This window comes from Oncorhynchus nerka, linkage group LG5 (genome assembly GCF_034236695.1).
Source record: "Oncorhynchus nerka isolate Pitt River linkage group LG5, Oner_Uvic_2.0, whole genome shotgun sequence".
NCBI classification, from domain to species: domain Eukaryota; kingdom Metazoa; phylum Chordata; class Actinopteri; order Salmoniformes; family Salmonidae; genus Oncorhynchus; species Oncorhynchus nerka.
Window position 1 is genome coordinate 54546091 of NC_088400.1, and position 25617 is coordinate 54571707.

Sequence of the window (25617 nt, forward strand, 5' to 3'; positions counted from 1 at the left end):
TAAGACATCCCGTTTAAATGAGCCGGTGTTAGCTATTCATTTCTCCTAATGAACTGGGTTCTGTAGAGTGCCGAAAAGGGGGAAATATTTCACCATCTAAAATGTTATTACGCTCAATTTAAAACAAAAAAATCTATTGAAAAGGAGGAAGTTCACTTTGTGGTTACTGATTATCGACATAGAAACTGTAAAACATAGTTGTCGTAGACAGTCACTGCGTTATTTTGCTACGTTTTACAGATGTTTATATTTCTGTCCCCACTCGTAACAGTCCATATGGGGTTGGATTCTTTAAAAATAGAAATGTTCAAATCAATCAAGATAAAAAATTAAATAAACAAGTAGTCAAAGCGTACAGTAATTGTTTATTTGATAAAAGTCTGTGGTGCCTTAATGTCTGTAATTCAAATATGTTGCAATTCCCAGATAATCTGCTTATCAAGTGATGAAACGTAGTCGGCCATATTTCTGAGACCTAGTGTAGTTAATTAGTGTAGATGATGGGAGTCCTCTCTTTCCCAAGCTTGTGGGCAGAATGTTTGTCTGCCTTCCCCCCCCCCTCTTTCACGAGTGCCTTACTGTCTACAATGATACCTCAGCACATACTGTTGCTTTCCCCTGAGATTAGCTGTGCTTTTCTCCCCTGCCTTGTCTACGTCAGCTTTAGTACCCTGTCCAAAGGATACAGGTTTTGAATCGAAGAGCACTGCAAAAAGTTTCTTAGCTTGTGCCTTTCCGGTGCCAGCACAATCAGAGTTTTGTGTTCTAGAATGGTCCTTGACATTCTTTCATCCCACAATGGGGCCGCTGGATTCAGTGGGCTGGAATACATGACATCACTATCATTCTAAAACAAATCACCTGCATTCTCCCCTTTCTGCCCGTGTCTCTTTCTTCTCCCGGCCCGGCTCTGTTCAAGGCCGCTCAGAGAACTAACAGAAAGGAGGAGGAGGACCTTTGTTTTTTTATTGCGCCCTGTTCCACTGGTAACTGGCCATAAAAATCGGAACGTATTCAAAACAAACAGCATCAATGGCGTTAAGTAAATAGGTGGACGTATGGCAGGGGAAAGGTATTCTGAGCTCCTCCTCGGTCGCAGTCAGAAACTTAAACATCCTTCAGTTCAGCGCAGGCCTTCTCTCACACTCCCCCTCTCCTTACATGATTTATCAGGCCAAGAGAGACAGCGAGAAATCAGACTGGCTTTTTGACTCACATGACACTTTCAACTATAAAAACGGGTCTCTCTCTCTCTCCAATGGATGTGTAGCTGTCAGAAGCAATAGAAATGGCCCAAAAAGGATCTGTGCAAAGGGCCATAGAAGTGAGGTACGTGTACGTGGTCTTAGCCTACCTCCTGCTGGAAATTCCCTCACTCTCATTCCTTGGCCACACGCAGATAATAGGGACTGTTCAAGGTAAAGAGGGAACGAAAAGGGACAAAAAGCAAATCCCCACTTGTGCTCCTTGAGTCATATCAAAAATATGCAGTGAAATTGGATTACTAAAGGCTGCGAAAACCATAATGGCTGCATCCATGCGAACTCTCCCACTTTCCAGGAAAAAGAAACGTGAGGGAAAGAGGAAAAGAGAGCTTGATTAACATTCAGTAAATTAGAAATGACAAAAAAAAGTAACTATCAATATATGCTGGTCTCTTAAACACCAGAATTATATTTGTGGCTGTGGGGGAGGATTTTCTTTTGATTGCTCACAATACTCCAGTGTATCTTCAACAATATTGCTAAAGGGCCATTTCCTTAGAGTGCAGCCTGGTTTGATGTCATTACTGAGAAGACAACGGCACTCCAAACCCCCTCATATGCAAATGAAAAATGTCTGGCATGTTTCTCCACCACACAGTCAAGCTTCATGTCAAGGGAAAGTTGAGTACTTTTCGTTCAAAAGAGTCCATTTTTTATTCTCTGAAGCTATTGGCTGTTTTTTTTTTTTTATCTGTTTGGTGCAGACGGAAACAGTCTCACTTCAAGCGAAAGAAACCGAAAAAAACCCTCTCCTAAATATTGAAATGAACCAACTATTAAAACACCAGATTTTTCACTCTGCACCAAAATATACAATATATATATTATATTTGTTGTTCCTGCATGTGATTCGTGAATGCTAATTCAATGACAAGTATTCAGGCAACGTTATATTCTGAAGATTTTACACAACTTGTCAGCTACTTTTCAAACTCATTTCCCCCAAAAATGTTTTCTGTTAAGTCTACGGTGCAAGAGACAGTAAAGGAGAGAGTTCCTCTATTCCCTTAATCCACTGATTTGTTTGTTTACCCCGTCATGGCAACACAGTATCCTTGAGACCATAGAAATCACATGGCTAGAACAAGGAGAAACAGAGAGCGAGACAAGAGCCATTTTTATTACCAGCCACTATCTTCTCGGAAGTACCTTGATTTAATTTTCAAAGACAGGCCGGAAGGAAGGAGTCACAGAGGACTCCTTTAAGTTAATTGTCTGTGGACATGAACACCAACAAAAGTCCTCTTGTTCGCCGCTGCCCACACGGCAAGAGAATTTACCCACTAATGTCAAAAGTTGTTCTCTCCCTTGTTTATGAGCCTGTCTGTCAATCTGGGGTCCTTTATTTATGGCTGTCTTACCTGTGCCAGGACAAAATGCAAGTCTGCCCTTGGCGTTCCTACGACTATGCATTACGTTGATTGGCAATAGATTCTAAGCCCACAGTCCAGGATTTTATGCGAAAACCCCCTGTATAGTTTGTCATTTTTTCTGCCGCTTGTAGATTGTTAGTAGTGTCACAGTGAGGGAATAACAACTGCAAGGCCTTTTGTGCCAGGTTACTCCTCTCTGACTATTCAGGTGGATGGGGCTGGCTTCTTGAATTAATCTTTCTTTCTGGCAACTCTCACTACCCCCGGAATGGCAGAGCAGCTTTCTTTCCCACTGCTTGTTGTTGTTTTTAAGGTAAATAAGGCTCTGTCTGGTCCTGATGATTAAGAATGCCACACAAAGCCTCGGCACAGTGCAACACAGCAAGCCCTTTATATCTCCGTACCTTCCTCTGAAGGCTTCATTGTGAGGCTTGGGTTTGCTTGGTACACTACAGCATTGAACTGAACTTCTCTTTTCCTTCTCTTCCCTACTCCCTCCCCTCCTCCCTCCCCTCTTTTCTCCACAGATGAAATGAAAGATGATTATGACACTTTGGGGCCTGACGCCCCTCTTCAGACAGTTGGAAACGGTACGGGTGAGTTGATTTAATCCATTGTGAGGAGATTTGATGTACAGATGTAGGATCTTAATTTGATAACCCTGTTGCAGAAGATCTTTCCTGCAATGCAAGCATAGTCCTGGACCAGAATGAATTGTAATCCACATAATAATTCACATTTCCTGCTATTGCAGGATTATTTTTCTGCTGTAGCAAACTGTCTCAAATGAAGATCCTACATCTGTATTGTGTTGAAAGACGAGGCCGAGACCAACCACCTTTCCAATCCCTGTGTGGGTCGCTGTGTATCTGTGTGTCCGGGTAGAGCACTAGTGTCCCTGCATGGTCCTTTCTACACAAAACTGTGGAGCCTAATCCTACCTGCCATTTTTAATTAAGTAAACAAAGCTCATTTCCACCCACAAGCCTCTTGGGCATGAAGTTTTCCCTCCATGATATCATCCTGACCGCTGCTGACCGCTGCTGACAACTGGCCTCGGCACCGTTTGGGTAAACACTCACCGCATAAGGGGAATACTTCCTTAGGAATCTTCTATTCTTATTTTTAATTTTATTTATATAGTTTGTTGATTTTGTGTGTGTGTGTGTGTGTGTGTGTGTGTGTGTGTGTGTGTGTGTGTGTGTGTGTGTGTGTGTGTGTGTGTGTGTGAGCCTGTGCATTGTGTGGTGACTTTATTTGTGGAAATTTAGACATCGCAAATGTTTCCGTTAAGGCCGTGGAAACAATGTAGTGGCACTGCGTTGGTAGAAAGAACCCACCATGGGATTACATGTGATTTCATTGAAGAAATGAAAATTGCAATCACGTCTTGCCACCTAAGAACTCTTTTATCCAGGTGATTTCCTCTATTTACAGAGGAGAAAGTCATTTCAAGGGAGGCTTCACGAGGTTTGAGCTCGTAGCTTGTTGGCAACACAGTGACTTCCCAAATTACATTTCATTTGCCAAATCAAATTAGTCTAAATTTGATCTTTTTGATGTATTTTTATAACCTTAAGACACATATTTGTTTAACGGTGAGTTGTGAATCCAATGTAGAGATCTCAAGCACCCTCACAGTTTTGTATCTCTAAAATGCATTAGATGATTCTCAAACGGTTCACACAAAGTCCTAATGAGAATGCAGGAAATTGAGTTGCCTAGTTAACAGTTGCTTCATACGATTTCAGACAAGCTCCTTTGGCACCGGTGACATTTTCATGCCACTTTTGACAACCAAATACACTACCTTGACCTTTCACAAATTGGACCCATAAAATAATCACTGCCAAACAAATCACAATATAAAAATGTACCTTGGCTTGGACATGCCTAATTAAATAAGTAACTATCTAAATCCAGTCGAATCAAACCGTTTGCGTGACTCCCTTGTAACATTTAGCACGACAATGTTATATGTGACGAGTTTTATAACAGTGATATGATAGGTGGGGGAAATAGAATATAGACTTGCCCCAGGTTGTCGGAATGCCGTATAGTATAGTTTTGAATTAACGGGAACCTTTGAGTGTCTATCATCTGCTGTTGACTAATGAAGGTTGCCGGGTTTTGATGAGCTTTGTTTGCTTTTGGAGCCACAGCTATCTCTACTCTGCAGCTTTCTGGATTCCCTAAAGAGAAGGGACTGGAGGATATGAGAAAACGCACAATGTGTGACTTCAGCAATTTCAGAAAGACAGCTTCAGAAAGTGTTTTAAGGACTATGGTTTAAAGCTTCTTTTTTTTTGTGCAACGTTGTTGTTTGTCCTCAGTAATCTGTTCCACAGCCGATCCACTAACCAGAGACATTTTATTGACCCCTTGTCAATACACAGGGAATTTGATTGTGCTGTTGCTACACAATGTGTAAATAAAATGTTGTGTTCGAGAGGCTTAAAAACCCAGAGGCTTAATTAAATAGATATAATCTCAAAGATCCAAAATTGTAAAATACAAATTCTTTTCATTTCACGTATGAAGGAAAATTAGAAGTCATTTGACCAGTTTGAATTGTGTTCCCCACATTTATTGTGTAACTGGTAATCTGATTCAAGGAAATACAATATGTTTATCTGAAATACTTTCCCACGATTTAAGGTGGTGCTTTTCTAAGATGAACTCATATTTCTTGTTTTAGTGGCTGTTGCGTGACAAGATAACACAGTAATTCAGATGTATTCTCCCACAACTACTACCTTAATGTCTGTTGTGGAGTTTCTTCATCCCATTTAGACCCGACACGTTCTCAGTATTGCTGTAACACACATTTCTCTTGGGGAGTGAAGAATCCAATTTCTCAAAACCCATCTCTCTCTCTCTCTCTCTCTCTCTCTCTTTCTCTCGCTCTCCCTCCCTCCTTCTTCTCTCTTTCTCTTCTTCTTTTCAGTTAAGAATGTTGTTGATTGCACTTCAGAGTTTGAGGAGTTCTTCGCTAAGCGTAGTAAGCTCCAGGAGGAGAGCCTGAGCGAGAGCCACAGCCACGTGGTCAGCATCGCTGAGTACCTGCAGCGGGGCGACACTGCCATCATTTACCCAGAAGCACCCGAGGGAGAGGAGCTGTCCCGTCTGGGCACGCCCGAAGCGCCTGAAACAAACGGCCAGGAGGAAAATGGTAAGAGTCCAGAGACCAGCCAGGGAGGGCAAGAACAGAACCGGGGACAGGGGCTGTATGTATGGAGCATCTCAGAGTAGGAGTGCTGATTTAGGTTCATTTTGGCCTTTTAGATCACAAAGAATAAGACTACATGGACAGGGGTGAGCTGGGGCCATATGTTTGAAATGTTTTAGAGTAGGAGTGCTGATCTAGGATCAGTGTTGCCTTTTTAGACCACATTGAATAAGATTACATAGACATGGGGGAGCTGATCCTGGATCAGCGCTCCTCCTTTGAGACTCTTGCTACATACGTTCCCCAGAAGAGAACAGAGCAGCAGTGGTGTGGCTGGACTCTTCTTGGTCTCTGTGGCACAGTGACATGGGCAGCTGTTGGTCTCACAGATTCTTCACTGGATGCCTCTGTGTTTACCTTCGGTCCTCCAGTCTTTAAGCAGCAGCAGCTGCCAGAGGTCTGAAATAAGATAGTACACCTCTCAGACCCCGGGGGAACAGGGATTGAATTAGAATGGATTTATGATACGTACTTCAGAAATGATGAAAGTGTGGGAAAAATGGTATTAAATAAGCCACTTAAAAGCAATTAGGCGAGGGGACTATGGTTAAGGGGAGCAAGGAAGGACGAGGGGGGAGGGTGGGTGAGGTAGTGTTCTTAAAAACCAGGTCAAGGTGCTTTATTTCAGACTGACATTTGTAAGATATCAGTGTAAAACAGTGTAAGATTAGATATCATGTTTCATTTTTGTCTTAAATCAAAAGTCAAAGAAACACAATTACTTAAGCTAAAAGTATGTTAAGCAACACATTCTAAAGTGTATAGGTCAATTAAAAGCTAATTCAATTTAGTATGTGTGAATTTTCACGTGTGTCTTAGTATGTGATATAAGAAAAGGGGGGGGGGGGAGTCTGTGCGTGTGTGTGTGTGAGTATGTGTGCATGTGTGTCAGGGCAAGGATGCCAGCCTGAGACGACGGCACTCTGTAGAGCAGATTGCAGTGATACCTCCCATACCATTCCGGGCAGTACGCCCATTAGCTGCCATTGATTTGCTGACCTTTTGGACTGCTCCCCCCCTCCCTTTCCCCAACCCCCGTCTCCCTTACCCAGACCTGCCACCTGGAACTCCAGATGCTTTCGCCCAACTGTTGACCTGCCCCTACTGCGACCGGGGCTACAAGCGCTTGACATCGCTCAAGGAGCACATCAAGTACCGCCACGAGAAGAACGAAGAGAACTTTGCCTGCCCCCTGTGTAACTACACGTTTGCCTACCGCACTCAGCTTGAGCGACATATGGCCACGCACAAGCCCGACAGAGATCAGGTGAGGATCATGTGCCCTCGTTTGTTGTTGTTGTTGTTGTTGCCGTTTTCAATCCCTTTATTATTCCTCGCCCCTTCCCGTTCCCCTCACTTACTTCGTTTCTAATGTGCTACGATCCCTTGGAGGAAAATATATCATTTTGATTGGCAATCATTATGAATTTTTCATGGCATTTTGGAGATGCAGATCTTTTAATGGTAATAACTTTAATTGAGGCCCTAAATGGTTTTTTGATGGCCCCGTCTGATATGATTTTGCGGTCTTATGTTCACGATCAAATGATTATGTTAATTTCCAATTTAGACATTTTATCTGCTCCTTAATTTCACTTCAACTAGTAGATTTTATGTTCTTTAAAATCAAGCATTTCCTTCATGCAGTACTAAACTCAGCAAAAAAAAGAAATTCAGGACCCTGTCTTTCAAAGATAAATCGTAAAAATCCAAATAACTTCACAGATCTTCATTGTAAAGGGTTTAAACACTGTTTCCCATGCTTGTTCAATGAACCATAAACAATTAATGAACATGCACCTGTGTCGTTAAGACTCTAACAGCTTACAGATGGTAGGCAATTAAGGTCACAGTTATGAAAACTTAGGACACTAAAGAGGCCTTTCTACGGACTCTGAAAAACACCAAAAGAATGATGCCTAGGGTCTCTGCTCATCTGCGTGAACATGCCTTAGGCATGCTGCAAGGAGGCATAAGGACTGCAGATGTGGCCAGGGCAATAACTTGCAATGCCCGTACTGTGAGACACCCAAGACAGCGCTACAGGGAGACAGGACGGACAGCTGATCGTCCTTGCAGTGACAGACCACGTGTAACAACACCTGCACAGGATCGGTACATCCGAACATCACACCTGCGGGACAGGTACAGGATGGCAACAACAACTGATCGAGTTACACCAGGAACGCACAATCCCTCCATCAGTGCTCAGACTGTCCGCAATAGGCTGAGAGAGGCTGGACTGAGGGCTTGTAGGCCTGTTGTAAGGTAGGTCTTCACCAGACATCACCGGCATTAACATTGCCTATGGGCACAAACCCACCATACAGGACTGCCAAAAAACTGATGAGTCGCGGTTTTGTCTCACCAGGGGTGATGGTTGTGTTTATCGTCGAAGGAATGAGCGTTATACCGAGACCTGTACTCTGGAGCGGGATCGATTTGGAGGTGGAGGGTCCGTCATGGTCTGAGGCGGTGTATCACAGCATCATCGGACTGAGCTTTTTGTCACTGCAGGCAATCTCAACGCTGTGCATTACAGGGAAGACATCCTCTTCCCTCATGTGGTCCCCTTCCTGCAGGCTCATCCTGACATGACCCTCCAGCATGACAATGCCACCAGCAATACTGCTCGTTCTGTGTGTGATTTCCTGCAAGACAGGAATGTCAGTGTTGCCAATGCCAACAAAGAGCCCAGATCTCAATCTCATTGAGCACGCCTGGGACCTGTTGGATCGGAGGGTGAGGGCTAGGGCCATTCCCCCGAGAAATGTCCGGGAACTGGCAGGTGCCTTGGTGGAATAGTGGGGTAACTGGCAAATCTGGTGCTGTCCATGAGGAGGGGACGCACTGCAGTACTTAATGCAGCTGGTGGCCACACCAGATAATGACTGTTACTTTTGATTTTGAACCACCCTTTGTTCAGGGACACAGTATTCCATTTTCTGTTCGCCCCATATCTGTGGAACTTGTTCACTTGTTCGCTATGTCTCAGTTGTTGAATCTTGTTATGTTCATACAAATATTTACACATGTTAAGTTTGGAGAAAATAAACGCAGTTGACAGTGAGCGGACGTTTCTTTTTTGGCTGAGTTTATGTCAGAATCAACATGTACACTTATTATTGAGTCTCACTCACTCGCAATGTATTTTCTTTTGGATAAACTAACCTGGGAATTTGTTGACAATTTGCATGCATCACATCCAACTCCCCGTGTGGGAGAAATAAACCTTCTATTCATAGATGTTACATTTGCTTTCCATCCGTGTTTTTAAAAAGAAGTGAATCTGAACAAAGCAGTAGTGACAATTGAAGTCCTCTTGGGGTAAAAAAGAAAAGAAAAAAAAAAGATAAAATGTGTTGTGCAGTTAGTGAATAGTCGTGTCATCGCTTATAGGCAAGCCCTAATCCCATGTTCCATGAGAACTGTCTCTACCTAGGAAAAGATGCCCTCGCCATAAACACCACAAACAAATCTAAAATAACCTGTAACACTCATTATCCAATTAACCAATCAAGAGAAAATATGTCATTAATACACGCCAATAATATTTGAATACCCAGCCCATGCGCCCCGCCCACAACATCCAACATCCTATCCCTAACCTTCCCTGAGTCATGTAGGATAGCATGTCCCCCTCCGCCAAAAACACATTTGCTGGTGTTGGTGCCATTGACAATTAGGATTAGAAAATGATTGTATCTTATTGGCACAACTAAAGTTTACTGTGGTCCTCAGAGGGAAGCAGGGGGAGCCAAAGCAGCTGTTGCCGTTTGTTTATGCAACTCAGCAACGTACGAGCGGTGGGGTCCCTGACTGGCGCTTGGCGGCCCCACCGACAGACAGACCCACTCCTGCTCGATCTTTGAAGGTTGCTGCCGTTTGAACAATCCTCCCTGTGTCCTCCCTTACGCCATCTGTCTCCCCAGGAATGTGGGTAGAGTCAGCACACCCCAGCAGTTGTCAGGCTGGATCAGGACGCTGGCTGCTTCTTCCTGCTATGCCTGCCTTGGTAGCAAGTGCTGCTGAGAGATCTTTTGTATTGCCTAAGCATTTAACGTGTTCACCTCCGACTCAGAATGAATTGTGCACGTCTGGTGTGCCCCCCCCCCCGTTTACACGTGCGCTGTTATTGCTGTTGTTATTACTATTACATTTGGATTTTGAAACAGGCAGAGGCCTCCCCCTCTTTGAATTGCAAATTTGAGGGGCCGCAACTGATGTTTACCTTTGAACAGAGAATCAAGGCCTAGTCCCATCCTATAGTCTGCGATTATTAAAGAGACGTTTGAGGATTCAAATGATTAGGGGAAATCTGTTCCAATTAAGACATTTCAATATTTATGGAAATGTGTTGTTTCTTCATGTAAAATTACTGTTGTTTGCAGGTATGTGAAATACAGGGAAGGACTTCTTGTGAAATAGTCAGAATATCTTTCGAGTGATTACCCCAAATTAATAAAAGCAGATCAGATTGCTTGTTTCTAATGAGGGGGAAACTATATAAAAAAAAGAGCCCCTCTCATTTATTTTATTTTATTGGCTGCCAAATTCTAAAGGCATGCTTCCTTGGCTCGAGAGCCAGGAAATGAAAAGGTATGTGATTCCCTCTGTTATCAGCGCCACTCTTGTACTCTCTCGTTGGAGTTGGAAGTAGAAAGAGGCAAGATGGGCTGTGTAGCAATGTAAGACATTTGGCTTGTCGGTCGATTGCACCGAGGGCTGATTGCGATTGTTTAGTGAACTATTTTCCCCCTGTAATGTTGTTAGTGGAACTTATGTAAATACCTGCTTCTTTCTCTATAGCACCAACTGCTGAACCAGGGGGCTGGCAACCGCAAGTTCAAATGCACAGAATGTGGCAAGGCCTTCAAATACAAGCACCATCTGAAGGAACACCTGCGGATTCACAGTGGTGGGTAGCAAGGGGGCCTGTGCACTCCGCTTTGAATATGCATAACCTTGATTTAAGGCTGTGGTGAACTTCACAGGTTGTACAAAAATCGATTGCGTTTTTCTTTTCTCTCTCCCACTGTTCCAATGGATGACTTGAGCTACTTTGTTTCCTTCTATCTGCCAATCTCACAATTGAGCTGTTCAGTGTTTACACTTTAGTTTGGCATAATTAAAGGTGTTCATTGTTGATACATTTTCCCTGAGCCCACTTATATTTCATCATTGAGAATATGTGTGTTCCTTATGCCATTCTAAATACGCTCAAGGCAGATTTTTTAAGTATACATTGTTGTCTCTTTTCAGGTGAGAAGCCATACGAATGCCCAAACTGCAAGAAGCGCTTCTCCCACTCAGGCTCCTACAGCTCTCACATCAGCAGCAAGAAGTGCATCGGCCTTATAGCAGTCAACGGGAGGATGCGCAACAACATGAAGACAGGCTCGTCCCCTACATCAGCCTCGTCCTCCCCCACTAACACCGCCATCACCCAGCTGAGACACAAGCTAGAGAACGGAAACGGAAACGGCAAGCTCCTGGGCCACCATCAGGACCAGAACAACCACCACCTGAACATCAAAACAGAACCACTAGACTTCAACGACTACAAACTCATGATGGCCTCCCATGGCTTCAGCGCACCTGCGCCCTTCATGAACGGAGGGATGGGGGGAAATAGCAGCCCGCTAGGGATCCACTGCTCAGCCCAGAGCCCCATGCAGCACCTGGGGATGGGGATCGAACAACAGCTCCTGGGCTACCCGTCCCTGAGCAACAACCTGAGCGAGGTCCAGAAGGTGCTCCAGATCGTGGACAACACTGTGTGCAGGCAGAAGATGGACTGCAAACCGGAGGAGATCTCCAGGCTCAAGGCTTACATGAAGGAGCTCGGGAACCAGATCGAGGAGCAGAAACAGGGACTGACGTCACAGGGGGGTCACCAGATTGGTCTGCCAGTCATCAGCCATAACGGTGCCACGAAAAGCATCATCGACTACACATTAGAAAAAGTGAACGAAGCCAAAGCTTGTCTCCAGAGCTTGACCACGGACTCAAAGAGACAAATTAGCACTATCAAACGCGAGAAATCCAACCACATGCTAGATTTAGGTACAGAGGATAAGATGCATGAGAACAACATTATGTTTACACCCTTTGCTTGCCAATACTGCAAAGAAGCCTTCCCAGGTCCAATTCCCTTGCATCAGCACGAACGTTACCTTTGTAAAATGAATGAGGAGATCAAGACAGTTCTCCAGACTAGCGAGAACCTTATGCCCACAAAACAGGGGATGTTTACAGAGAAGCATGCCCTCCTGCTCTCGTCCATGCTGTCTGAGAAAAGCCCCATCAACCCGTACAAGGACCACATGTCAGTGCTCAAGGCCTACTTCGCTATGAACATGGAGCCCAATTCAGAGGAACTACTGAAGATCTCCATAGCAGTCGGCCTTCCTCAGGAATTCGTCAAAGAGTGGTTCGAGCAGAGGAAAGTTTACCAGTACGGCACCCCAAGAACTCCACCATTAGAACAACAACGGAACAACCATGCAGATATGGTTCTAGCCGCAATCAACCACAACCACACTCCCTCTAAAGACTCAATGGCAGCGAGATCCCCAGTGTCCCTGATCAAGTCTAATAACCGTGACTGCAACCGTGACCACCATATCACGTCCCCCTCCATTGCAGAGCTCCATAACAACGTCAACAACTGTGAGAACCAGCTCAGACTCATGAAAGCCAACCCGTTCAGTGGACACACCAAACACATGGGTGACCACTCCAAATTGGACCACCAGTCAAGGAGCAGCACACCTTCTCCTTTGAACCTTTCCTCCACATCTTCCAAAAACTCCCAGAGTAGCTCATATACTCCAAACAGCCTGATGTCTGAGGACCTGAACCTCAACATGAACCTGTCTGAACAACCACTGGACCTGTCACTGCCAAAGCTCATGAAGGAGCCCAAACACGCCATGACCGTGAAGAGCAGACCTAAACTAAACAGTATTAACCGCCATGACCACTCCAGTGTTCCCTCCCCACGAGAACACTTCGAAGAGCCACTTAACCTGGCCTATCTCAAGAAGGAGTTTGAAGCCAGAGGCCAGAACCACCACAATGGAGACCTCAACAAAAGCACCAGCCCCTTGTTCGGGATGAACCCCTTCGGTGCCAAACCTATGTACACGTCGCTTCCGCAACAGAGCGCGTTCCCACCGGCCACCTTCATGTCTCCGATGCAGGCCAGCATGCCTGGGCTGAGGCCGTACCCAGGGCTGGATCAGATGGGCTTCCTACCACACATGGCCTACACTTATGCAACAGGAGCAGCTACCTTTGCTGAGATGCAGCAGCAGCAGAGGAGAAAATACCAGCGAAAGCCTGGTTTCCAGGTAAATAGATAAGCCGCTTGTGGTTTAGTTTCTAAGCCTCAGGTTTATCCTCTCTCTCTCTCTCTCTCTCTCTCTCTCTCTCTCTCCTCTTTACCTCTCTCTCTCTCTCTCTCTCTCTCTCTCTCTCTCTCTCTCTCTCTCTCCATCTTTACTCCATCTCTCTCTCTCTCTCTCTCTCTCTCTCTCTCTCTCTCTCCATCTTTACCCTCTCTCTCTCTCTCTCTCTCCATCTTTACCTCTCTCTCTCTCTCTCTCTCTCCATCTTTACCTCTCTCTCTCTCTCTCTCTCTCTCTCTCTCTCTCTCTCCATCTTTCTCTCTCTCTCTCTCTCCATCTTTACCTTCTCTCTCTCTCTCTCTCTCTCTCTCTCTCTCTCTCTCTCTCTCTCTCTCTCTCTCTCTCCCTCTCTGTCTCTGTCTCCTCTCAAATTCTCTAAAATGATCTGCTCATTGTGCCACTAATTAAAAGGTACTCTAATGAGCTCAAATGCTCACCTGCAGCACATTGAACCAGGGAGAAAACACAGTCAGGTAGATAACCAGCTGTCAAACGCTCCTGGAGTCGTTCAGTTCTCCAAGCAGACGTCATTAGCGATATCAGCACATAATTGCTGTTTCAGAGGAGGTTATGATGTGGGGGATTCAGTTGTTGCCAGACTCCACCGTGAATTGTCCTTACCGCAGAGTGCAGGCAGCATCACATCTCCAGCTGTTCAGTGTAGTCTATTCCAGAGTAAAACATAGACTACGTACCCTTTAAAATCAATCTGTCTCAGCCTAGTTTATTTTTGATTTTTTTCCTTAGGTATTTTTTTTGTGTGAATTGTGTGAGGGACAACGTGTATGTGATCTGTGCAATAGGCAAAGGGTGAGCCCTGGAGCTGCACACAGCACCGAGGATCTGACTCCAACTCCAATTCTCTGCCACTGTCTTGTATTTTATTTTAAAGAGAGTTGCCCTCTAAAGCCAAAATGAGTTTCTACATGCAGATTAATAATGCACAGGCTCCATGTTCATTCCCACTGAATGCTGAAGGCTGTTTAACATAGAGGGAACCATTTTGATAAAAAAAAAAGTATTAATAATGTTTCCTATTCTAAGTTATTAAATTAGATTTAAAAAATACAGCTACGGGCATTTAGCTCAAATTGATTGCGGAATGATAGTAGCTCTGTTCTTTAAAAACAGTGTAAGAAAGAAAGTGTCCCCGCCAAAGGAGTCATTGTCAGACCAGAGCGAACACTTCTTAATGAGAGCAGTGGTGCCTCTCAATATTGGTCATTTAGAACACCTCTTGATTTAATCATTATGAGTTGGAAATGAGAAGAATATGACAATATGCCCCGCAAAGGGCTTTCTCTTATTATTATGACCTTCTAATGTAATAATACTTTCCCCCATTCATTTAAGTTTAAGCCTATCGGGTTAATCTTCCCTTATGAAGAACAGATACATATGGAATGAAAACTCTTTCATGTATAAAATTAGACTGATTCAAATATATGGAGGACAGATTTAAAAATGTAAAATAATTAAAATAATATAAAACATTCAGGGTAGATTGTCAACCATTACAGTGTAGTCTGCCTTTTACATTTACACCTGCGCTCTCTATTGGAGTGTTAGTAATTAGGTCAAAAATTAAGTTCCATTCAGTCTTTCATTGAGGCAAACATCAGGAGGTCCTGTACCTAAATGTAGTTGACATGTGTGGATTGATAAATGTGTCATTTTCTAGGGGGAGCTGCTAGACGGAACAGCCGATTACATGTCAGGACTGGATGACATGACCGATTCAGACTCCTGTCTGTCCCGGAAGAAGATTAAGAAGACAGAAAGTGGTATGTACGCGTGTGACTTGTGCGACAAAACATTCCAGAAGAGCAGTTCCCTCCTAAGACACAAATATGAACACACAGGTATATACTGTTCTGGAACACTTATTTTACCCCGTTGCTTTCATTTCTAATGTTTTGTGTTACTTAACCCTTTCAATTGTTTTATTTTGTTCATTCCCCACTTCTTTCCTGCTTTGTTCTTTTTCAGTTGTAATGTAAATCGAGACCTAACCTTGTTTCTTCATTGACAGGGGTGAGGAGATATACTTACTAAAATATGTAGAGCAAAACATGACATTATTAGGGTTATGCCAGAAATACCTTTCTCTGAATATTATAAGCTCCATACTTAAATCAGAATGTGGCAGAAAGAGCCTAACTAAATGTTGTGTCATTGCTTTGCATAATGCATGAGGGCACTGTCTGAGGTAAATGTCACCCTTGGCCATTTCAAAATTATATCCATCACATGCTACTTTATTAACCCTATTATTATTTACAAAACACAGTAAAGCGTACCCACATATATAACTAGTAAAGAGACAGAGACAGACTGCTGAAAGTGTCACTTGACCAAACCGGTCTTTTATTGACTCTCACTCTAATCAGCGATAGGTCGGTTTAAACCCGTTGAACATTTGTGTGTTGATGACATATATATATATATATATTTTTTTTTACACTTCTCACAATGAAATGCTTTCACTAAGTTGAATCATTCTTTAAACACGTGACTACCTGCAACACGTAGCAGGATACCGCATGCTTTAAGTCTCACGCCGGGTTTATCTAGTTGTGGTATTAGGAGGTGTGTGTTGCAAGTATAGCAGTTATGGAAGGGGTCGAAGGCATCCCAGGGCTATTTGTGGCTAGGAATTGGCCAGATGTGTTGGTGTATGTGCTTGGTGGCACAAGTGGCGTCACGAGAAGATTGAAATGCCAAAGGAGAAACTCTATCTTTTGATTTGTGTCAGATAGACTGTTATATTTCCGGATGTGCTGAGGTGTAGTAAATTCAAAAAGGGGGTGCAACTGTCCCACACTCCCCACCCCATGATATACACCATGACCAGCCACCATCGCTGGCTGCTGGGAGAGTTTTTATTTAGCCAGATCATTTTGGTAGCATGATGTAATGAAATTTCACTCCATCAATGTAGGGCGGCTCGAGTTTCTCGTCTCACACTTCTGCGTTCAGGGTATCCCATCTTACACGGGGAGCAGAGTAGAGTGGAGTCCCAAAAATAATTGAGGGACAGAGGCGTCTAGAAACTAGAATTATTCTACTGAGATTATCAGGGTAGCCATAGGAGTCTCTTGTTCAATTCTCATCTCCTGTTTGTTTATTTATTTGCCACAGCTTTCTGTTTGCTAAGTGTTTGTGATTCTGTTCCTCCATGCTTTAGCGATAGGAGGGAATTTCATAGTGTAAACACATGACAGACCCTGTGGTTTATATTAAGCTGTTTACCTTCTCATTTGGAATAAACAAATAAATGATGACAAAGTTAGCATTGATATTGTAATGATAGTTCAAGTTGCTTCATACCATTCCAATCATCGGAATGTACTTTAAGTTTGTGTTTGTTCTCCTCCTGATGCTTTTAATTGTGTTAAATGTAGTAACAACGTGGCGAGCGGGGAAACTCATGTCTGCTTTCCTCTCCCTTTTGTGTCTCCTCAGGTAAACGGCCACACCAGTGTCAAATCTGCAAGAAGGCATTCAAACACAAGCACCACCTTATAGAACATTCACGACTGCACTCTGGCGAGAAACCGTACCAGTGCGACAAGTGCGGGAAGCGCTTCTCTCACTCGGGCTCCTACTCCCAGCACATGAACCACCGTTACTCTTACTGCAAGAGGGAGGCCGAGGAGAGGGAGGCTGCCGAGAGAGAGGCCCGGGAGAAGGGCCACCTAGAGCCCACAGAGCTACTATTGAGCCGGGCCTACTTACAGGGCATGACTCCTCAGGGCTACCCCGACCTGGAGGACCGCGAGGGCATTCTGAGGGAAGGAGGGATGAACGGAGGCATGAGAGATCGTCAGAAGGAAGTTGAAGGAACGTACGCGAAAATAGGACGTAGGGAAGAGGACTTTGAGGAGGAGGAAGAGGAGAGCGAGAACAAGAGCATGGACACAGATCCAGACATGTTGAGGGATGAGGAGGAGAACGGCGAGCACTCGATGGACGATAGTTCGTTGGACGGGAAAACAGAAACCAAATCGGATCACGAGGACAATATGGAGGATGGCATGTAATAAAACTACTGCATTTAAAAAGCTTCCCATCTTACTTTTCTGTTCAGTATTGTTACCTGCTTGGTTTTTGACGCTGCTGTGTTGAAGCTGTACATGCACGTGCCTGAAGCTTCTAGGAAGCTTTGTATTGAAGGACTCAAAGGGTGGTGGTTGTATATGTCTGCCCAAGGAGACATTGATTTGAAGTTTGATTTTGGGGTGGGGTGGGGGTGGGGGGTGGGTGGGGGGGGTTGTGTAAGAAGAGGCTGCATTATGCAAAAATGAAAAATTAATAAATTAATACATTTAAAATATTGTACAGTATTAAGGCCTAAAAATATGTGTGGTGCTAACATCCTAAAAACTCTGTGTTCCATAGTCTTTATAGCACAAACTAGTGACTTGTACAAATTGCACTTCGCTTCTATAATCACTACAAAAATAATAAAAAAGTATTGCCTATGTATATATTTATACAGTGTTGAAAAAAGCAGTAGTCTCCACACTACAGTCCATCAGTTGTATTACTTATCTTTCACTTAATGTGTTGTCTATAGTTTTGCCCTGTCGTCAGGCCAGCTAACCACACAGTTTTAGGCCTCAGAATTTCTCTGTGAAGGAACTTAACAGATATGACCTGTTTTATTTTAAGATCATGAAGTCTTAAAGAGACCTTGAAATGAAGGGAACATGGTTTGACAGTACAGTGCAGTAGATGGAAGGATCGTGTGAACAATTAAGGAGAAAGCCTTTGTAAGGTGTTTTTGATAAGAAAAAGCCTTATATGCAAACCTTTTAATCTGTGTGTTTCTGCAAGTGCCATCCTTGTAATTGTGTGAAAGAAGGGTGACACATGTTACCTCTTCACCAGCTTCGGTATTAAGAGATAGCTCACCTTGATCTTTGAAGCACCCATGTCAGTATTAGTACACTAGGCAGCAGTTCCTTAGTTTACATATGTCTGTGCAATTTTCAGGTTTATTTCATTAACTTTTGTCAGTATTACACCAAACAATTTTTTTAAACAACAAAATTGCATTCATTTTGTTTGTAGGTTGAATAACATTTTATTTATGTGGCCCATTTTATATTTCCTAATTTTATTTATTTCATACTGTAGTGTACAGTATTATAGTTCTTCAATATATAGATATATTTTAGTAAAAATGAACTTGGCGTTGATCATTGGGGCAAATTTTACGTAAAGAGAGCATTTATTGTGTTTTGAAACATTAATTGTGAAATGCGAATTTTCAACTATATTATTTTGTTTTATTTCCTTTATTTTCCAATTACTGGAAATTCCAAATTTGGGAACTTTTATACAATATTGTGAAAACACTGTATTTTTAACTAAAAAAATTCCACTTTCTTCATCTTTTTTTTTTGCTAAAAAATGAAGAGGGACTGTTAAGATACAATGTATGATACCATGACTGAAGAAAATCTTTCCTGAAATGTCTTTGTAAAAGTATTATTGAATTTTTAATTTGTAATTTCTCTTGGAAATGACCATGCTCGAATAAAAGTAGCCAAATTACAGAACACAAATGCCTTATGTTCAACTTTTTTTCCAGGCTTTTGTAGCAGTGCCACATAACTACACCTGTCATTCAAAAAAGGACTTGTCTGAAAGTAAAAGACCCACATTCCCCCAAAATGGGGAGTTTTCCTAGTACGATTTTAACTTTTTACACACGGAATCACACAATAATTCATTCTTTTAAAAATTATTTTCAAACGTTTTATAACATTCAATTGACAATGATTATTGACAGTCATACTACCACGACAGAAAAAAGCAAAGAAACAAATTAAGTCATTCAAATGAAAGGTGGATGCCAGCTAAAAGTACTTTCGTGTGAAGATACTTGTTAGCTATTAACCGCTCACACTGCATATGCAGATTCAAAGTAACATCAAAAGGCTAAGATGAAAGGGAAAAGGTTGAGCAATGCCAAACACAGAACATGCTTTGCATATTCCAATTTTCATATTGATCCTGATGCCATCTGATCATTCGGTGCTATCTCACAGATAAAAGGGGAGGAGGTCTTAAATGATTAGCCATTGAATTTCACCACGGACTGTTAACTTTTGGGATGATTAAGAATGCGACTCTTCCACAGAGATCAGAGGTCAGGAGAAGACACCTTCAAGGAGGATAGAACACTCCAGGTGAAATGTATTTGACACATTCTAGTACCCTTCTGCACCACAATAAGGAAGGTCATGACGTCAGAAGGGAAGTTGTACTTGTACTGTGATTTGTCACCCCAGTCAATCATTTTGAAGTAAATAACAATTTCCCTTTAAAACTTTATTTGAAAATACTTAACCGAGCTAGTCGAATGTTTGGGAGGAAAACACACCCAATGACAACATGCTGTTACAGTGACTCTTAATAATGTCATATTGCCGTATGTTTTGGCCAGATTGGTGGTGTGTTTGGAACATATGAACTGTGATGATTCATCACTGGTTTTATGCATAGACTCAGACTTTAAGTGTAGATTTTGCCTTCAGGATACACAGTTGCTTCCATTAATATCTCCAAGTCTTACTATTAGTGACATTGCTTCATATTGTCATTGGCTCAACACTACTCAACACCACTACTCAATACTGTACCTCGCTGACATATTATACAGGGAAACATTATGGCCCTTGGCATGCACAAGTTCTCAGATGAAAAGGAAAATAAAATAGAAGTGTGCATAGAAGTGTGTACCTCAACTGAATAAAAGGTACATTCAGTAGAATTAACTCTGAATAAAGGATACGCAGCATATTTCCAAAACGTTTCGTATATTTCCAAAACATTTGGTAAACATTTAGCAAAAAAAAACAATAAGAGGTTCCAATAGGATCCAGGATATATCCAGGGTTAGAGAGGTAGAGAGGAGAGCTCAGACGTTTGACCTCATTAACTTATTTACATATCCCCATATGCTGCCCATATCATTCTCAGGGCGTATGAAGGACGGCCCCTGTGAAGAAGGCCCAGACCTGGCACTGGGAGAGAGAAAGTTCAATGACAGGCAGGCAGGAGAAGCACAAGTGACCAGTAGGGATTAGCCAATCAGAGTGTCAGAAGAGCAGCCAGCTGTTAGCTGTTCAGTCTGGCCCAAGCAGAAAGAGACCCAGAGCAGGTGGTGCACCAGTGTGCCAGTGGTGGGACAAAAACAGACAAAAAAAAATGATGATAATAATAATAAAAGAAAATCACCCAACCAGAACTACATCCTCATTGAAGGGCAGAGTCTCGTGAAGTTTGTACCCCAAGGCACGGTTGAGAATGGTGGCAAGCCAAGGAGTTCTCAACGATTTAAATGTGTTGCATATCATGAAAGGCTACACCATCTGCGACAAAGATGCTTACACACATGGATTTCTGCCCCGTGATGTAAAATACTCGATTTAGCAAAAGGGCTGTAAACACCAACCTATATTCAACTGTAGATGTTTAGTATTGCGTTGATCACAATTACGTTCTTTACCAACAAAATACAAACGGTGATGTAATTTCAACGTTATCTCGTGTATTGACTTCCAAGGTAACGCATCAGAACAAGCAGACTGAATACCTTCACTCTCAGTTGAGGGAGTACTAAAGGTCCAAGCCTCTCCCTGCCTGCATTCGCTACTCTGATGAATGCAGCAGGTGCAGAGCGGGGAGGAGGCAGGCGAGCAGTAAAGGACACAAAGACAACAATGCTCTCCAAAATTGGAGGGGGTTGGAGGGGGTTGGCCATTGTGTGGAGCAAAGAACCCGGCATAGACTTTTATTATTTTGCATGTATTATTTGATGCACTTGTTCACACCCAGGCAGCATAGTTGAAGTGGTATGGTAAGGAGGCATGTCGGGAAAAGCAAGCGTTGTATGTAAGGAAGCCATTTAGACAGTGTTGGTCTTGTGATGTGGTGAGTTGGACCCCTCCTCCCCCAGTCCATCAATACACTCTCATACCATAGCAAACCATTGCCCTACATAGAGAAGGCACACCGTTGTTGAATCAATGTTACACATTGATACAATTTCCAGGGAGTTCCTCTATCAAGGCTTCTTTTCTCTTTTTGCTTTGTTTTTCTTTTCTTGCAAACCAGTCTGCACAGTTTATCCAGCCATACTTTCACCCCCTTTATAACCCCCCTCTCTCCATCTCTCTGATGGGAAAGTGATTATGTGTTTTCCCAACGCGTTTGTGGAATCTTTGATATGCACAAACACAGATTCTAATGCGAAGCAACAGCGGCTTTGGCTGACGGGTGATTAGAATGCTGGATCATGGCTGTGTCTGCAGGGCCTCAGCTGGGTACAGGGAACATCACTCATTACACATTTCTAGGGAAGTTTAATTCGTGCTAGGCCCAGCATGCCGGTGTAGGTGTAATCATATCTATTTAAATTACTGGTCAGTTATGTCCGACGACAATGATAATCTGCGATGCCATAGGATAGAGGGATGAGATGATTCCGAGGTGATTAAACCATTGGCCAAGACACTTCTTTAACCTTATCAATGAGACGGTTAACCACATGATCCCCTATCCATATAGGGTGATAAGGCTATAGCCTGGATTTCTGAAAGCTAGCAATCACCTTCAGGGTTTTCTGTACAAAACTTTACCAGGGACATTCATTTCAATGGTGCACAATAATCCTTCCCAAATTACAGTGATCCTTTCGAGATGGGCACATGCATTTTTTATGAAAGGCATCATGCAAATGGTGGATGACTGCCGAGACTTTCATGTCACTAATATGTTACTGTCCTCTTGACTTAATTAAACATGGTCCCCACTATTTTTGACAGGAAAATATCTCTATTTTAATTAGATACTTCACCACCAGACAGAAAAAGGACGATGTAATTCAAAGTACGGTTCATGTAGTCATTTAACTCTCGCAAGACTCATTGTCTGCTTGCCCTCCTTTCTGATGTCAAGCTATGATTTGTATGCAGCTTGAATTATAGTAAACAGGGTATTGTTAATAGCTAGAAGGATTGAAGCTCAGATGTTCGTATGGCCTCTCTAAACCCCAGTACAACATTTAGCGCTGGCACTGAAGAGGCCATTGCCAATTAATTTACGAGGTTAGTACATGGTAGGTATATGATTACAGTATGCACGGTGAATAAGCGCCTGAGTCAATGGACTTAGCACTGTTTTTACACTACACACTCTGGAAATAGATAATTATGCCATTGAGGGAGCCAAACCTTTGCAGCCCAAACCTTTTTGTTGGATTGAAATTAATGCAATTTTACGTATATGTAATTTCTTAAAGCAACCATTCACTCCTATCCTACTGGGATTAGGCCTAATGACAGCAGTTAATTACATTAAGTGTAATTTTTTTAAACAGTTCATGAACTGCAAATTATACTTAAAATCACTCCTTAATGCTCTTAACAGTAATTAAATTGCTTAATATCTCAAGAAAAAAGAAAGAATATAACCAACATTGTTGAGATAAAGCACTTTTTGGGAGTATAATTTCATTCCATGGACCTGTGTGTATGTATGCTAGTATTGATCATATCACGTAATCATCACCAATTTGTTAGGGGGAATTGGCTATCTGATACAACTTCATGCTTCAATAAAACAAGTATTCAGAGCACATTGTTCTGTATGATAAAGTGTAGCTGAGGACCTATAACACTGACCAATTATGGACCAACGTTGTTATAGCTGAAGAGATTGATGTCCTTTTTGATAGAGACAGACCGAAAAGTAACTTTATTAAACTGAACTGCCCATCTTGTAAAGGCAGTGTCTGTGTCTCTCTTTCTTTTTGAGATAGGGACAGGGTCATCTGCATGTAAGCATATATAATTATTGTACTCAATGGGATTCATTTCAGTCATCTTCTATGAACGTCAGTGGAACAAACCTGGCTGATAATGCAGAAAGTGGTGAGGCTAGTGAACATAGTAATAATCCCCAATGGCTAATATGTATTTCCTAGTGCTCAGCTCTGTGAGCAAGAGAGATTCATAATATGCATTTGACTCCCTATAATTAGGTATATTTCCTTTCAGAGAATTATTTAATGATTAGCTTCAGTGTGAGGCCTGCACTTTTGAAGTGTAATGATACTTGACTCATGCTGCTGCTGCTGCAAAAAAAAGGGTTCTCAGTCATTCTTTTGCTTTGAAACGTTAATCTGTACAACATTTAAAGTTGCCTCCCCTTTATGAGATCAAAGACCCCCCCCCAGAAAGTATTATTCAATCATAGGCTGTTACGTAAAACCACAAAAAACGGTATTGTAAAAGTGTCTTTTCACTCTAAAAAGAAGGTTTTGAGGCTGTAAGTGCCAACTTATTCACTGGGTATAATATTATGCATACTTCATTTGCATGTCATTTCATGTGGTTAAACTGTATTTATATAAAGGAATTCATTCTATATTTTGTCTGCCAGGACATACAGAAAGCCTTTGAGTAGGCTGCTAGTACTAGATTATTAATTCATGGAGGGTTTGTAAGGTGGACACCTGCATCACTACCCTGCAACATCTACAGTATATCTTTCTTCTAAAAATATACTGTATGTTTCCTTCATGTACTGGTAAGCTTGACCGGTTGTCAATATCAAGCAGGTTCTGATTTAAGGGTGTAAGTATATATTTGATCTATCTCGTATCTACAGTAAATGAGACCTAGTTGTGGCTGTGAGCGTACATCATTACTAATCACCTAGAAATATGTGTTGACAAGAAGAAGAGGAACGGGGGGAAAAAAACATGATTTATTTGATAGAAAGCCAGACCCCCCTCTGCTTTTCTCACTTATAATCATCTCCAAATTTGCACAGGAAAAGCTAGCGATGGTTGTGTGGGTGTTGTCTTTACTTCGTTAAAAACAGGGTTTGTGAATACCAGAGACCTCTCACGCCGGAGACTTGATTCAGCGCTGAACCATTTGAAAAACAAGTTGATTGTTTCTGTTAAGACTGGAGTTGAATAGAATGAGAATAATGTTGGGAAGTGTCTCTATGCTGTGTTTGTGCTGTGTTTGTGCTGTGTTTGTGCTGTGCCGAGGGGGATACCAGAGCGAAGTGGGTGGCTTGGCCCACCTTGGCAGCCGCTAGCTATCTGCAGGGACCAGGCTGTACCGCTGTGGTAGCTGAGATTGTTCTGTGTGTAACAAAGCCAGTCTTACTGTAACTCTCCATGTCTGTCCCGTGTGTAATGTGAGACATGACCTTCCAGGCAACACTTTTAATGGGATCCATCCATCGACGGGTGATGCTCCACAGCCCTCTGTGTGTACCGACGCCTTCAAACGAATACATTTACACAGTTAAGACAACATCGCGTACTACTATTTCTGCTGTCTTTGAGACATGCACCTCTAGATTGAAACATGATAACTCCCACGAGAGGGACTAAAGCTGAATAGATAGACAATGCCGGTTTTGGATATTTGCTAGTGAACTATCCACATTATGTGGATTTATAATAACATGGCATCTATATTTTCAGTGAGTAATGTTGCTTGATTAGATGTATAATTAAGGGCATGCTGACAATGTTGACATGTAACTGTTGAATCCAATCATGTACACACTATCTCTCCAGGGTACTGCTTGTCCTGGCTGACATCTTTCAATCGGAAGTTAGCCAGCGAGTGGACAGGAATGAAGTTTGTTGAGACCGAGTGTCTCCTCCGTCCTTCATTTAAGTGATCAGTGGAGCTTCACTCTGCTGTCTCCCCTGAGAGGGACTTTAATGGGGGGAGACTTCATCTACTTCCTCTGATATCCTATGAAGGCATATCCTAATTAGCCCTGTGGTGAGATTGCATCACTGTTGACCTCTGTAGTGTCAGGCCCAATTGTGGATGACGTAGTGGAAGGCCCCACTGCCCCGTGTGGATGGGTGGATCGGGCGAACAAGTGGGTCAGACTCAGGACTGGTCAAAGTGACGATACATGGTATGGCAGTGATGCCCGTGACACCCATGACGCCGTTGACCCATTAGAGCCACGGTCAGCCATCTTTAGTGGGCAGGCAACCTCATTTCCTGTCTGCCCATATACAGGGCATGCATACCCATAGGGCACATGAATCAATGGTGTGCCAGCTTGATAAGGGCGATACGTTTCGTTCGTGCCATCTCTCTGGGCCTTCTATCTGCATAGGTTGTAATTGCAAGGGCAGTTTCTATCATAATGACCTTACAATGATTAGTGGATGAGATGTATATTCTACGCTGTAACTCTGGTCATAGGTGGTATCATAGTACTTCATAAATGAAGTCTTGTCGAAGGTATTACCCTCATGGTGATAAAATTATTAT

At 42.6% G+C, this 25617-nt stretch overlaps 1 protein-coding gene and 1 long non-coding RNA gene across 6 annotated transcripts in view; both read left to right on the top strand.

The window, feature by feature from the left end:
* The window catches only part of LOC115129648 (zinc finger E-box-binding homeobox 2-like), an 80239-nt gene extending 61387 nt beyond the window's left edge, over positions 1-18852 (top strand). For 3 of the 5 annotated variants that reach the window (XM_065018747.1, XM_065018748.1, XM_065018751.1), the window contains 7 exons: positions 3166-3234; positions 5586-5810; positions 6920-7134; positions 10677-10785; positions 11130-13222; positions 14961-15141; positions 16745-18852. In XM_065018747.1, coding sequence (XP_064874819.1) covers positions 3166-3234; positions 5586-5810; positions 6920-7134; positions 10677-10785; positions 11130-13222; positions 14961-15141; positions 16745-17322 — 3470 coding nt within the window. In that variant the 3' untranslated portion in view covers positions 17323-18852. The remainder of the gene's footprint in view (positions 1-3165; positions 3235-5585; positions 5811-6919; positions 7135-10676; positions 10786-11129; positions 13223-14960; positions 15142-16744) is intronic. The other 2 variants (XM_065018749.1, XM_065018750.1) reach the window with 2 other exon arrangements.
* LOC135571811 (uncharacterized) lies at positions 7141-8937 on the top strand. Its single transcript, XR_010463976.1, has 2 exons — positions 7141-8135; positions 8239-8937. It is a non-coding gene; the product is annotated as an uncharacterized LOC135571811 (long non-coding RNA).
* Positions 18853-25617: the final 6765 nt, after the last annotated feature.